Source organism: Macaca fascicularis, chromosome 7 (genome assembly GCF_037993035.2).
Source record: "Macaca fascicularis isolate 582-1 chromosome 7, T2T-MFA8v1.1".
NCBI lineage: Eukaryota > Metazoa > Chordata > Mammalia > Primates > Cercopithecidae > Macaca > Macaca fascicularis.
The window spans coordinates 10,972,866-10,988,460 of record NC_088381.1 but is presented as its reverse complement, the minus strand read 5'-3'; the positions used below and the strand labels follow the sequence as shown (position 1 = coordinate 10,988,460).

The 15,595-nt window shown below is 38.2% G+C and overlaps 1 protein-coding gene across 3 annotated transcripts in view; it reads left to right on the top strand.

Moving 5' to 3' along the window:
- LOC141407170 (ubiquitin-conjugating enzyme E2 Q2-like) overlaps positions 1 to 15,595 on the top strand; it is a 35,759-nt gene that overhangs the window by 9,613 nt on the left and 10,551 nt on the right. Inside the window, exons 4-7 of one of the 3 annotated variants that reach the window (XR_012414735.1) lie at positions 1,160 to 1,250; positions 6,228 to 6,276; positions 6,607 to 6,636; positions 6,718 to 6,813. Coding sequence is in view for 2 of the 3 variants with exons in the window: in XM_073995455.1 (XP_073851556.1) it covers positions 1,160 to 1,250; positions 6,228 to 6,276; positions 6,718 to 6,813 (236 nt within the window). In the remaining variant the exon portion in view is untranslated. Of the gene's footprint in view, positions 1 to 1,159; positions 1,251 to 6,227; positions 6,277 to 6,606; positions 6,637 to 6,717; positions 6,817 to 15,595 lie in introns of those variants that run through there. The other 2 variants (XM_073995456.1, XM_073995455.1) reach the window with 2 other exon arrangements.

Below are 15,595 nucleotides of genomic sequence, written 5' to 3'. Positions count from 1 at the left end.
CTGGGTCAGTGCAAGCTTCAGATAGACTTATGAAAGAGCTCAGGGACATATACAGATCACAGAGTTACACGACAGGGAAGGATCTCTAAATCCCTGCTCTTCTTCTTGTTCTTTTGCTCTTTTCTGTTGTCAGATTATAAATGTCCTTTCTTAAAAGTGGACCAAAATGGAAATGTTTACTAGCTTTATTTTGTGTAATTCAAAGACAATCAAGTTCCAAAAGATCTGTAGGGGGTAAGATAGGATGAGTTTACCTGTTTTTTGGATTTAAAGAAATGTTTTTATAGCTCCATCAGAATTGCTTTTGTCATTTTCCTGATAGTGAACTCTTACATGTTTTTTATCTTCTAGCAAAAAGCTCAAGCTTGAGCAATATTGCTTGGAAAGTAAATAAGAACAATGCATTTCATTATACAGAGAATGATTGCCAAGTTGATTTTTATGACTTTTCCCCCAGTTTTGAAAGCATCACAATTAACTCTTATTGTAGAGAAGGTTATGTTATGACTTTTAAAATATATACGTGGAGTACACCTGTAGTCCCAGCTCCTAGGGGTGCTGGGAGGCTGAGGCAGGAAGATCGTTTGAGCTTGAAGAGGTCAAGGCTGCAATGAGCTGTGATTGCACCATTATGTTCCAGCCTGGGTGACAGAGTGAGACACTCTGTCTCTTAAAACAAAACAAAAAGTGGGGGTAGAGTGAGGGGTGGAAGTCATATTGGACATGTATATATAGGATAGTTGTGGAATAATACCGATTTTTTAGCGATTTAACTTTCCATAGTTCTGTCCATGGCAGATTGTACTCTTTGAGCCCCTTGACTGATAATACAAGTTTAGGAAAGCATATTAAACGTCTTTTGAATTCTTGAGAAAATTATATACACGTGACTGTTTTCCTTTAGAATGACTGCAAACTCTGAACCCCCTTATTAGATCAGATTTAGGCTATTATCATCTCTTTTGGACATTTATTGTAAAGGAACTGGAAGCTATAGTGGCCTCTATTTTTCCTGGGAAATTAGAGCAGCTTAAGATCTTCTCTTTCTGGAACTTACCCTAGGTGCTCTATTTTAGCTTTCATATTCGTTCGTTTTTGAGTTAGATGAAAATAAAAAGTATCTTTTTGTTTGAACTGTTTTTTGTTTTGGGATTCTTAGGATTGACCCTGATAGTCCTTTGCACAGTGATTTTCAGATCTTAAAAGAAAAAGAAGGCATAGGAGATATTTTGCTGAACTTACCTTTTAACGTAAGTAAATTGTTACGGGACTCTCTATTTTTCGAATGGGGGTGTATATTTGTACAAGTGTTTTGGAAAACAATTTGGTAAAGTGGAAGATACTCATACACTATGGTTCAGGAATCGTGTGGATATACACTCCACAAGAAAGGAGTACGTAGGCACCCGGAGACGGGAATGTTCAGAGCAGCATCGTTTATAATAGCCCCAAACAGAAAATAACCCAAGTGTTTGTTCCAAGAAAATGAAGAACTGTGGTGTTCATAAAATGGCTTACAGCTGAGTGGGACCAGCTGGGGGAATCCTGAACACTATGTTAAGCAAAAGAGACCAGACCCCAAAAACCTATTTTGTATAATTTCCTCTATATAGAGCTCAAAATAGCAAAACTAATGTTGGTTAGGATTTTCATTCTTAGTGGAGGCAGTGCCACCTACAGTGGAGTGAAAATTGCTCCTTAGAGTAAAAGAAAACGTTACCCATTATAATGTCTGCTGCCCTCCAAAGGATCATATAACATAAACCAACATACAATATGTCTGTGGTTTTGAAATTCCACCACAGGGGCATGGGGGTAGAATTAGGAAGAAAACTTCTAAAAAGGCTTCTTAGGGGGACTAAAATGAAAAGAAAACTGAGAAACACTTATTTCTGGATTCATACTTGGGCAGTAAAACTATCAAGAACAAAGAGGTGATTCCATAGAGGTTGGGGTAAGGAGTCCATCCAGGCGAGAGGTAAGGAGGTGTGAACTGAAAAGGACATCTGTGGGCTTCTTGGATACTGGTTGGAATATGTTTCTGGACCAGGTTGGTGCTTACATGGGCAAATAATTTACGATAACATGTTAAGGTATACCTTAAGTTATATTTCATGTACTTTTCTGAATGTATGTGTTACATTTAATAAAGTATTTTTAAGATACTAAAAATAAAGGATGCAAAGAAATAATAGTGGAATCTAGAAGAAATGTTAATGATCTAATATGGAATCTAGAGAGGATGTAATGGCTTAAAATCTATGGCTATATGAGGTATTTTGATGAAAAAAAACAAACATAAAACAATACTTTGTTGTACTTACTCTAAGGATGGTAGTTGTTTTCCAAAAGCTTCCAACTTAGCTTTTTGTGTATATTTTTCTTGGGGATATATCTTATGATTGAACTTTCTTGAAATGACCCTAATGTCAGTATTTTCTCTCACTACTGTTATCATAGAAACTGTTGTGGTTGTCAACTGGGTTGTCTTCCTAAAGTATGAATCCGGTATATATTGACTGAAGTTGCTAATGACTACTTCTTTACGGATTCATATGGGGGAGTGAATGAAGCACACAGGCCTAAAACAAAAAACAAAACACAAAAACACCAGGAACATATCTTTCTTTTTTAAAACAGTAAATCATATGTCCACATGCCCAACACCAAACTTAAGAAATAGAACCTTTGGCTGTGCGTGGTGGCTCACGCCTGTAATCCTAGCACTTTGGGAGGCCAAGGTGGGTGGATCACTTGAGTTCAGGAGTTCGAGACCAGCCTGGCCAAGATGCAAAACCCCATCTCCATCAAAAATACAAAAAATTAGCCAGATGTGGTGGCACATAACTGTAATCTCAGCTACTTGGGAGGCTGGGGCAGGAGAATCGCTTGAACTCGGGAGGCAGAGGCTGCAGTGAGTCGAGATTGCACCACTGCCCTCCAGCCTGGGTGACAAAGGTAAACTCTATCTAAAAAGAAAGAAAAAGAAAAGCTAAGCATGGGCTTAATTTCTCTGAGGTTTAAAGCTGCAAAGAGTTACTCTTCATGAAGTAGGTGGGATCCCAGCCGGGCAGTGAAATGTGAGTGGGGTTTGGTCAGCTGGTGGAAGTTGAAGGAAAATTATTTATGTAGGTGACAGGTAAACACAATCAGGTATCTAGGAAAGAGAATGAGGGATTCAGAGTGTAGGAGACCAGTTGGAGCTATAACACAAGGATGATAGGGTTCATGTCAAAAGTTTGTAGGAAATAGTGCTGGCGTAATATCTTGTACTCAAACAGTTCCGTGGATTGGTGACAGATCTTTTGTTTTTCTTTTTGGGGGTAAGTCAACTATGATGCCTGGATATTCATCTATCTATGTAACTGATTGAGAAACAGGGGAATAACAGTAAGGAAACCGTCTTAGAATAAATCTGGTGGCAGCAGAAGAGAATATGAGACACATTGCCCTCACAGAGCTTGAAGAGTGTGACAGTAGTTGAGGGCCACGCTGTTGTCTTAGAGTGAAGGGAGGAGAACCTACGTTGGTTTGGTAGTCATGGAGGTGGAAGGAGGAATGAAATGTGAAAGCCCATTGGCAGCAGAATCAAAATGGCTTGGTCTTTGTAGTCCACTATTAAGTGAGGAGGAGGAATTATTGGCTGACTTAGGAAGAAGTAAAAAATGTGAAATACCAATAAAACACAAAGCTTGTGATTTTAGTCAGGAGAAAGCTTAAGCATTGTGTGATTCTAGATAGATTATTGAGCAGTTTTGTTCCATGTATTTTATATCCCATATCTTCTAGCTATGACCCTATTTCTTTATTTCTTGACATAGCCAAATATTTTTCAAACTGACAGCTTTATTGTGACACAGTTTTCATGTGATAAGCCTCACTCTTCAAGTGTGCAGTTCAGTGGTTTTTAGTATATTCAGAGTTATGCAACCATTACCACTACCAAATTTCAGAACATTTTCATCTCCCTAAAAAGAAATCCCATACCCATCAGCAGTCACGTACCTGTCTCCCCCACCCTTGATCCTGGCAACCTCTGATCTAATTTCTATCTCCGTAGATTTGCCTGTCCTGGACATTTCATATAAATAGAATCATACAAAATGTGGCATTTTGTGACTGGCTTTTCTTTACAGTGATTATAAATCAAATGCCTGAAGAGGCTCAGCTTAGGATAGTGTTTGCTGTACAACTTTGACAACTGAACTTTTTTAAAGTTGAAAATATGACTGTGTCTATATATATGGCATATTATCTTAGGTGACCCTTACTTGGATTATTAAGAATTTTTTCTCCTAGTGTTCTTGAACTGTCTCAATATTCAGCAGGAACCCTTTGGAGACAAAGAGCAGTAAGAATGTGGAACACATATTGACAAAATGAAGGTAATTTAATACAGTAGTAGAGTCGACCACTTTCCAGTGTCGCTGCTGCTGACACTGTGTGTTAAGAAAAGTTTACTGACCCTACTTTTGGTGGAGGTGCTAGAACTACTTCTGTCTTGTGTTTAGATTTCAACAAACCTTTGCATAGGTATTATGTGGTTGCACAAATGTACTTTCTTTTGACCTGAATGCAAAAACTTCCTTTCTTCCCACTTTCTGAGACTCTGTAACCTTAAAGGAAGAGTGGGGTACTTTAAAGGAAAGGTGATGGTGGCTGGGTAGTGGGTAACAATGTCTACTGTATACTTCCTTTCCCAAAACAAGTCCCTGTCTACCGTCAGAATTTCCAAAATGTGAAGATCAAGTGTGGTGTTAACTCATTAAAGATCGAGTGTGGTGTTAACTTATTAGCTAATAACTAGACTTTGAGTGATTGTGGAAGCAAAATCTCAGTGTGTGCCTGGATGTTCTAATTCTGTTAAGTCAGTGAGTGCACATTCTATACAATACTCTCTTAGTCCAGAGGCAGATTTAAGGAGTGGGAGATAGATTTCTGTTTCAGAAATGAAATACACAAAGAATAAACATTTTTAATCCCATGATTCTTTACCTGAGTTTAATGTTTTGGAGAGTTTGTCTTGTAGATTTTCTTTTCCTTCCATTGAACTGTTACTTTGAAAGATCCCAGTGTTTTGGGAAAGCAAGTGGGAAAGACACTGGCTTGGATTCTCCAGGATAAGGGAGTGAAGAGGACTTCTTTCCCTCATTTTATTATTGAATAATGTCATCATAACAATTATGAAGGTGAATGGTCTACAGTAGAAATTTTTAGATGGCTTCTCTGCAAAATAATTTGGTTTAGTCAACACAAGGATGCCTTTGGTTAGCTGGAATGGAAGATGTGCAGGCTAGAGTGCTCTTGGCAGGTTTTTTGGGGGAGAAATACAGAGTTTGGAAGGGTGGGAAGCAGAAGGAATGTCAGGCAAGGGAAATGTGTGTGCAGAGCCCCAGAGGACAGAACAGGTTGTGGTGGACTTGGTGTCCACATAGACCTAATCAGTGGTCTTAGCTTTTGTGTTTTCAAAATCACCACAGTTTGTGTTCTAAACCTGTCATTGCCTTGATTTTATTTTAGGCATGCTATCTGTGTATTTTGAAATATAAAATAACATTAAAGGAGAAATGAAATTATTTTGTTTGAGAAAGAGTTAAAAGGTTAAAACATCTTTATCTAAATAATTTTCTACTGGGAGATCTGGTACATCCCCAGAAGTTGTGTTTGGTTCAGAGAATAGTCTTCAGACCTGGAAAGGACTTGAGGAGTCCCAGAGAGGAGCTACATGGTCTGAACCGTTTGATTCTCACAACAGAATGGAGAAAAACAATTCCAACCATGAAGCAATGCGTATGTTCATATATTGAATAGGATAAGGTCAGTGCCATTGTCAGAGGAAAAACTCTTGGCCATCACAGGATGGGAGAGAAAGTTGCAGTTGTAAAGAGCACTCAAATGCCATTTAAGGAAATGGGTTCTTCTGCCCCGATGCTTTGGAATATTTACGGCTAAGTTCTTTGTTTTTGACTTCATAAATATTTCAAAGTATTCTGTTCCAAGAGCCATTTCAAACAATTGACTAGAATTTCAGAGCAATTACATGACAGTTGAAACGTTAGAATTTTTAAATTGCCCATAGCCCTATATCTGTAACAAGTATGTTCATGCTTGCATGTTCTCTTCTCATCTTTACTGTGTGCATACTTTCTTAGTAATGGCACGTAGAAACTGTTTAAGCAGGAATAATTCTTGTGATAATTTTTTCTGTTTCCTTTTTTCTTTTCAAGGTATGTATTGGGTGGAGGAGCATTATGTATAGAACTTCTCACAAAACAGGTGATTATTTTCTTATAATATTCAATTTTCACCCACAATAGAGTGTTTCGATTACGGGAAGTTAGGTTGTAAGTAGAAGGTTCTCTTAAAGAAGTTTTGGTGTTTTTTTGTTTTTTGGGGTTTTTTTCATAGCTCCTACTTTCAAGAATGAAAAAGGTAAACCAGTAAAATCAGATTATACTTGGTGCTGAATCTATGCTAGGATCGGCATTGAGAGTGACCTTTATTTAAAGTTCTAATTTGCTCACGTTGGGCACTTAGAACGTCAGTTTGTTGTTTTTTGTGAGATTCTGGAAATGGTCCAATTTTACTTTTTCCCCTTGTCTCCAGGCTTTTTAACACTGATCTGCTGCTGTTGAGGTACATGCCATTTTGTTAGGCCTTCTCAAGTGGGAATGAGGAACGCTGCTGTGTTCTAGAGATGTTTTGTTCTTCCTGTAGGGCTGAAGCAGTGCCTACTCAATAGAACCGATCATCGTGCAAAGAAATGCCACCTGACTCAAAGGCAAAGCCAGAGTGCAGCTTGGCACAAAGAAGGTACTTTTATTAACAATTTTACATAACCCGTAAGAGATATTTTATATTTGTGAGCCGTCTTTCTGTCTTGACTTAATTCTTTTTGAGAGAAGTCATTTCATTTTCATTTGGTTTGTTTTCTTCTTGTTATAAAGATGATCTATAGAAAATATAGAAGTATAAGAAAATTAAAGATACTAACTGATAATCACTTAATGATTTAGTACCTGCTTGTTTAGTCTTTGTTATATTTACTGTAGGCAAACATGGCTACACTTGTAAACTTATTATCGCTATGTATACCCTAGTAAGTTAAAAGTTATATGTACTCTGAAATTTTGCAAAATTGAGTTCATGTTATAGAATTAATTCCCGATGAACTTTTCTGTGCTAGGCACTAGTCTTTTTAATTATTTCTTTATTTCTTTATTCATTTATTGATTTATTTTTCCTTTCTTTCCCCTCTGCGCCTGTACTTACCAATTCTTTTTATTTGTTACTTTTTATTAACTCTTTTGATCCCCTTAATAAGTTAAAAAGAGGGTATTACTAATATCTGCATCTTGTAGATGAGGTAACTAAAGGTAGATAACTTGTCCAGGGTCAGAGGTGGCAGAGCAAGGATTAAAACCAGACAGTCTGGCAGCCCAAGGCCCAACCAAGAGGAGCTGAGAGCCTGCACAGGGCAGGAGGATACTGGTGAGGCTGATTTCCTGTTTAGTTAACATGAAACGCAGGCTGTAACCTTAATTCTAGGACATTACCAAGAAAGCCTTCCAAAGCCGTAGCTTTTTTACCATGACCATGACTTTTAGCAAGAATTTGTGGTTTAAAGGCAACATGGTGCTCTAAGAAGCTTCCGTTCACTCTTACGGAGGGACTGGTAGTTGAGCTAAATAGTGAAATCCTGGAGCACACAGCCTTTAGAGGAGCTTCTGACCTATTTTTGTGGTCTGGAAAGACACCAGTCTTTCCCTGCTGCCCACAGCCTCCAGTTATTCATCTTCAGAGTTTCCTCTTCTGTGATCACATTCAGATGAGAGATCTGTTTTGTTTTTTCCAGGGTAAGAGGAAGGGAGTCACCACCTATACTAAGCAGTCTAGTCTTCTGTGTATAAATGAGCAAGTTTGGGCAGCCAAATTTGAGAACCTTGTGTAATCCTGACATTCTCCAAGAGAATCCAACAGGATGTCAGGATTAGGCATGGTGGTAAAGTGGTCTCATGTTAGTTGTGTCCACAGCTCTCATCAGAAGCAGACACAGATACATTTGTAGGGAAGCATCTCTAACTTCCCAAAGCTTAAAAGCAGGCAACTACTAATTCAGTGAAATCATAGCATTCAAGTAGTCAACCCAACATATTTCAGAATTGTCAGAAACAATGACTAATATGTTTCCCAAAGACTGCAGGTTTTGGAATTATCAGATGCAGAACACAGACTTCAAATATTAGAATTGTGAGAAAATAGTTACATGTGAAATACATTAATATATATAAAAAACATGGACTCATAAAACTGAGTGAGCAGTGAGACCACCAGGCGTGATGAGGAACACCTGAAAGGAAAATGGATGAAATAGAACTTATCCAAGCACTTTTTGAGAGGCTGAGGAAGGAGGGTGACATGAGCCCGGGAGTTGGAGATGAGCCTGGACAACACGGTGAGAACTCATTTCTACAAACAATACCTGACACCACCACCAAAAAAAAAAAAAAAAAAAAATAGCTGGGTATGTGGTACCTGTCTATAGTCCCAGCTAATCAAGAGGCTGAGGTGGGAGGATCACTTGAGCCCAGAGGCCGAGGCTGCAGGTTCATGCCACTGCAGTCCAGCCTGGGTGACAGAGTGTGACTCTGTCTCAGAAGAAAATGAAATAAAGAAATACACAATATAATTGTTGAAATCAGAAACTCAGTGGATGGATTAGACACCAGAAGAAAGGATTAATTGGTTAGACGATTATCTCCAAAAGTGAAATCTCCAAAATTAAGTCTGTATGTTACACAGAGAGACACGAGGACAAATGATAGGACAGAAGTTGGTGGGGTTGGTGGGGAGAGGGAGATCAGAATGAGGTCTGAAATATGTCTTAATGGAATCCCAGGATGAAATATTAAAACTACATTGGAAAGTGAGAGAAATAGAAATTCTAAAGGTGACAGAAGGAAGTCCACATAAATCAGTCACAACGAATGTAAATGGACTAAAGTTACCAGTTAGACAGATGGAAGTAATAAAACAATATCCAGTTGTTTTAATCTATCATATTTAAAATATGAGGATGTGAAAAGATTGAAAGTTTTTATAAAGGAGAGAGAGTGATAAAGATATGCCAGTACACATTAACCAAAACAAGAGAAGGAGCTTCAGTTTCAAACAAAATAGGATTTTGAAACAGAAAGCATTAGTAACAACTTGATGCTAAGCAACTGTTAATTAGGAAGATGTAGCAATTTTCATAGTTTATGTACCTATCAAAAATAGCCTCAAAATACAGAGGAAAAACTGATAGAACCACAGAGAGAAATTGACAAGTCTGCCATGGTATTTGGAGATTTCAACATACCCTGATTACCATAAATAATTTACACAGAATGCCCATATATAGATTTGAATACCCTGTGAACGGACATGGTATAATGGACAAATACAGACCTCTGTACCCAATAGTTAGATATTCTCTATTCTTCTCGAGCATCTGTGGACCATGGGAGAAACCTTTATTATATGCTAATCTGTAAAGCAAATCACAGGATTAAAAACATTTGGTACCATCCACACCATATAATTTATAATTTAAATATGAAGCAGTTAAGGTTAGAAGTCAATAATGAAGAGATTAACCAAAAGCTACATGAATTTGGAAATTAAACACCCTTGTAATTCCTAGTTTAAAAAATCTTTAAAAATCCAATGAAATTTTAGAATGCTTAGAATTAAACCATAATTAAAATATGAAACTTCTATCTACTCTGCTCTCTCATCTGCTACCTCCTTCTTCCTAACTGGAACATTCAGGAGGCTAATCTTTTTCAGTGAAGAATACCTCAAATACTAAAAAGTAGAAAAAGGACAGATGTCATTCTCTGATCTTAGTTAAATCTATAAGTTACTAACAAAACCAGAAAACAAATGTAGATTGGTGGAATTTTACAATTCATGCAAACAGCCCTTAGGTCAAACAGGGATTTGAAATTAAAACTGCAGAATATCTAGAGAATAGTAATAATGCAATCTTTACGTATTAGCAACTAGAGGAGAGCTCAGAGGAATGTTCATTGCCTTAAAATCCTTATGTCATTAAGAATGAAAATGAATTAAGCCTCTAACTCATTCTTAGAAAGGACAATCAAAAACCCTGAAGGAAAGCAGAATGGGGAAATGATTAAAGATATACAAGCAGAAATCAGTGAGTTTAGAAGAATAGAAGGGGCTAAATCCCCAGTGCAGTAAATCCTCTGCTGAAACATTTCTTTAAACTGGGCTTTGAGTACGTTGCTCCTGATCATTGAAGAATAAAGGAAGTACAGAAGTGTTAAGTGACTTACCTGAAGCCATTCCGCTAACAGGTGCCAGAGTTATGATTCAGACCCCGTCCAATTGGCCCCAGAGCCACAGCATCTTACACTACCCTGCACTGTCCTCTACTGTCTCAGTCCTCAGGTCATCTTTGTAGGAGAGTTGAAACAGGAAGACAGAGGGTCACATTATTTGACCTTAGTTGGGGACATGTGCAAGGAGTGACAGAGTTTTCACTACTGTGTGTCTATCCAGGAGTCACCTCGAAAGCTCCACGAGTTTTGATTTGGGGATTACAAAGACATTTTAGCAAGTACATAAATTTGCAAATATGGGATTTACAAATAATGAGGGTCAACTATATTTGTGAGTGACTGCTAGGGTCTGTTTTCATGGTAATCCTTTCCCCCAGTAGTGTGCAATGTTTCTTTAGCTTCTTTGATAGTTTATTTATTCATTCATGTATTTATTATGTACTTACTCTAAGCCAGGCTCTGCTTTAATCTGTAATGAACAAGCTAGAGATTAAGGTCCTGCCCTGTGGAATTTATGTAAGAGTAAGAAAGACAGATAGTTAAGTCTGGAGCTCAGCGGGTGAGGCCCAGGTTGGAATTATAGATTCACTTGACCACGGTGAAACCTGGTGTGTGCCCTCCTACTTCACATCCCCGGACATACTTCCGGAAGATTTCTGCTCTATTCTTGTGTATAAACTCTTCCTTTTGAGCCTCTGTTCATTGACACATGTCAACCTCTACTTGTCTTTTGTTGATTTTGAGGCCACTTGCCCATGTAACTGGCAGGACATTGAAGAAGAATCATACCGACCTGGTTCTGCTACCTACCAGCTGAGTTACTTTGGTCAAGCTCTTGGACTTCTGAGCCTGTTTCCTAATTTCAAAGGTGGTGATATGATGTGTTAGGCCCTGGTGGGTTTCAAGGAAGAGGCACACACGTATGACCTTTGGTGATGAGGGCCGAATGTTAACTTGGATGGAAAGCCATCCAAGCAGCCATATTGTCGCTGGTCCTCATACTTTCAAACCCTCACAGAACATTAATTTAGCAGTATTTGGGATAAGATTTGAGCTCTGAAGAACTATAGTGTGATTATTTGTTCATATGGCTATTTTCCATACTAGACCATGAGCTCCATGAGGGCAGGGTCTACAGTTTCATCTTTGTATCCTAGGCACTCATTCAGTGCCTGATACATACTAAAGAGGCACAAATGTTTCAAAAGTTGAGGAATTTTCAACTCTTCCTGAAAGAATAGGAAGACATAAAAGCTCCTCAGGGAAGATATTATTTAAGCTTTTTTCTTTCTTTCTTTCTCTCTTTCTTTCTCTCTTTCTTTCTTTCTTTCTTTCTTTCTTTCTTTCTTTCTTTCTTTCTTTCTTTCTTTCTTTCTTTTTTGTGTGTGTGTGAAATGAAGTGTCACTCTGTCACATAAGATGGAGTGCGGCCGGGCGCGGTGGCTCAAGCCTGTAATCCCAGCACTTTGGGAGGCCGAGATGGGCGGATCACGAGGTCAGGAGATCGAGACCATCCTGGCTAACACAGTGAAACCCCGTCTCTACTAAAAAATACAATACAAAAAACTAGCCGGGCGAGGTGGCGGGCGCCTGTAGTCCCAGCTACTTGGGAGGCTGAGGCAGGAGAATGGCGTAAACCTGGGAGGCGGAGCTTGCAGTGAGCTGAGATTCGGCCACTGCACTCCAGCCCGGGTGACAGAGCAAGACTCCCTCTCAAAAAAAAAAAAAAAAAAAGATGGAGTGCAATTGCATAATCTCATCTCACTGCAACCTCCACCTCCCAGGTTCAAGCAATTATCCTGCCTCAGCCTCCCGAGTAGCTGAGATTATTGGCCTCCACAATTACGCCAAGCTATTTTTTGTATTTGTAGTAGAGACGGGGTTCCACCATGTTGAAGTAGTTCAAGACTGCAGACTGGTGTTGAACTACTGACCTCAGGGGATCTGCCTGCCTTGGCCTCCCAAAGTGCTGGGATTACAGGCATGAGCCACCGTGCCCAGCCTATTTAAGCTGATTCTAAGGGTGAGTAGAAATTTTTTCCAGGTGACTAAAACCTTGAGACATTATTCCAAGCAGAGACCAGCAGGTGCAAAGACACAGGGATATAGAGATGTTGAAGTTTACCAAACACTGCTAGATTAAGAAAACAAAAAGGAAACAATCAAAATCAAAACTTACAATTAAAAGTCACCAAAAAAAAACTATCAATGGGCTTGGCGAGACGTCACATCACAATTGAGTTAGCTATGACTGTAGACACTCAGTAATGCATATAAGTTTTAGGGAAAAAACATAACATTCTCAGGTTGTTGGCAGAGTATCTAGAACAATTTAGAAATAAAGGTATTGAATTCTGGGAGTAATTACACTCTAGTGAAATCATTTCCTCTCTGTGTATGAAGCATGTGTGTGTCGCACTCTGTTCAAGGTGCTGAAAATCAGACTCTTCTCAAGGAGCTCATGAGCAATGAAGGGAGATGGATGGGTGAGCAACTGATTATCATGTGACAAGTGAGGTAATAGAGATATGACTAAAGTGCTATCTAAAGAAGAAGTAAGGCATTACTCGTAATATATGGAGTGCTGGGGAAAGATTTCTGAAATGAAGCTGGCCGGGCCTGATGGCTCACCCTTGTGATACTGGCACTTTGGGAGGTGGAAGTGAGGGGATCCAGGAGGATCTAGGAGTTCAAGACCAGCTTGGTCAACAGAGCAAGACCCTGCCAACTCTATATTGAAAAATAATTAAATGTTTTTAACGAAGTGATGTTTGAGCACTCTGGAACACCATACAAATGTGGGAGAGACTGAAGGAATATATGCAGCTTAATATGAGTTTGCATTTTTTGAAATTTTATATTGTAGAAGTATACATATTTACTGTTGTGGAATTAGAAAGAATTGATAGACAAGGAGGGCAGTCTACAAAGCACTCCGTAGATCCACCATACTGAGACAGTGCCTAATGCTTTGATGGATTTATTTAAACTTTCTGTGCATATCATATATTGTATGCATACATGTGCATGGTTAAATAGAATGGGTTCTCCTTGGTGTTCTGTTTATCCATTTATCATTATGAAGTACGTCCCCAAAGAGTACGTTTGCTTTGCCCGAGAGAGTCTTTTGCTACATACCGCTGTATGTAATGAAAACTAAAAAAGGGGCTAAGTTTTCAGCCTTGTGACCTTGTGGTGATTCAAGCAGAGGCTTCATCAAAGGCAGATTCAGAAATGAACTTGGTGTGTGCAGGTGGTTGTGCTTGATACTGTTGTTTGCAATAGTATGATAGGGATGATTTCAGTGTCCGCCAACAGGAACTGGTTAAGTAAACTGTGGTGCATCCAAATGATGCACACTGTGCAGCTGAAAAGAAGAATGAGAAAGACTCTGCACTCACGTAGAAGAACTCGGATCGATGGTGTGTGTGTTTTAAAAGGAAGAAGGAGTGGTATCGTAGGTGTGGTATGCTACTTTTTGTGTTGAGCGAGAAGAGTAGAATAAGAATATACATGTGTATTTTCAAAGATAAATTCTGAAATGATATATAAGAAACCAATTAAAAGTGTTTGGCTGTGGAAGGAGACTAGGACTGTGAATGGGATTTTGTCGCATACTTTCATAGATAGTTACATTTAGAAATTTTCTGAACTATATATTTGTACACATGACCCTTTTAAAAATAAGTGAATGAAAGAATGAAATAGGATTATGAGAAAGAGATAAGGAAAAAGGATCTAAGGGGCTGCCCATCTTTTTAGTACCCAGTGAATACTAATATGTAACAATAGCAGCAAAAATTGGAAGAGTAGCCCCAGGAGGGTAGGGAGTCAGCCTTTCCTTTGTCTTTTCCTCAATTTCATATATTAACATATATTCTGAGAACAATAAAACAGTTTGAAATATAAACGTCTCCAGATCTCTTAAAATAAAAGGAAGATGAGCAGCTGTATGTAGTGCACTTCCCACAAATGGGCTGGATTCCCTCAAGAGGCAGGAGATCTAGCCTACTTGGGATACATACATACAGGAGGAAAAATAAGAAAAAGAAAAGAGATTTAAAGATAAATAAATGAAAATAACACTTCTCCCTGATTATAAAGGAAATCACATTCTTTTTGTAAGAATTTGGATGACAAATATTAAGAAAAATCTTTAATTTGCCACTCAAAACATTCTGGTGTGTTGTTTTTTATATTTTTTATACATGTAAATATTTTCAAAAGTAGAATCATATTAGATAGTGTTTTGCCACTTACTATATTTTGGGCACACTTCTGTGACAGGAAATATATCCTAGCATCATCATTTTTACTAGCCGGATGTATATTAAGTTTATCATTGCCGCCACAGAGGTGCATTTTCTTATATATACATTTTAATGGAGTCGAGCAAGCATTTTTGGACTGAATTCATAGAAGCAGAATTTCTAGAGGGTAATAATTTTGAGGGTCTTTAATAGAAATTTTCAAATTATTCTCCAGGAAAAGTGTCTCAGTTTATACTCCCACCAACAGGAACAGAGGTCCAGGTTCCCCATTCCATTTGTCATCTTTGCGTCTTTATACAGAAAATGTCATTGTTTTCATGGCATTTCCTTGATTTCTAATACTTTTGAATCTTTGTTATATATCTATTGGCCATTTTTATTTTTGTGAGAAGTGACTGTTTCTCCATTGCCCATTTTCTGTTGAAAATGTTTTGTTTTTTTGTTTTTTTTTTTTTTTTTCCTGAGTAATTTTAAAGATTTCTTTACAGGCTAAAGATACAATCCTTTTATTTGTCATTGAGGTTGCTAAAACTTTCTCCTAGTAAGTAATTTGTTATTTATTTCTATTTTTCTTTTCTTTCTTCCTTCCCTTCCCTTTCCTTTTTTCCTTTCCTTTCTTTTTCTTTTCTTCTTTTCTTTTATCTTTCGTTTCCTTCTTTCCTTCCTTTTTTTGTTTTCTTCCTTTCTTTCCTTTTAATTCATTCCTTCCTTCTTCCTTTCCTTTCCTTTCCTTTCTTTACCTTTTCTGTTTCCCCTTTCTTCCTCCCTTGCTCTATCCCTCCCTCCTTCCCTTCCTTCCCTCCCTCCCTTCCTCCCTTCCTTCCTTCTTACTTCCTCCAGACTCCAAAGTCACATTTCATTTAATTTTTATCCTGCCAAATTGAAAGCGTTTTAACTTAGTGATTTTGGTGTAAACAGGAGCAGGAGAGAATGTAATTATCTAGGTCTCACTCTGTCACCCAGGCTGGAGTGCAG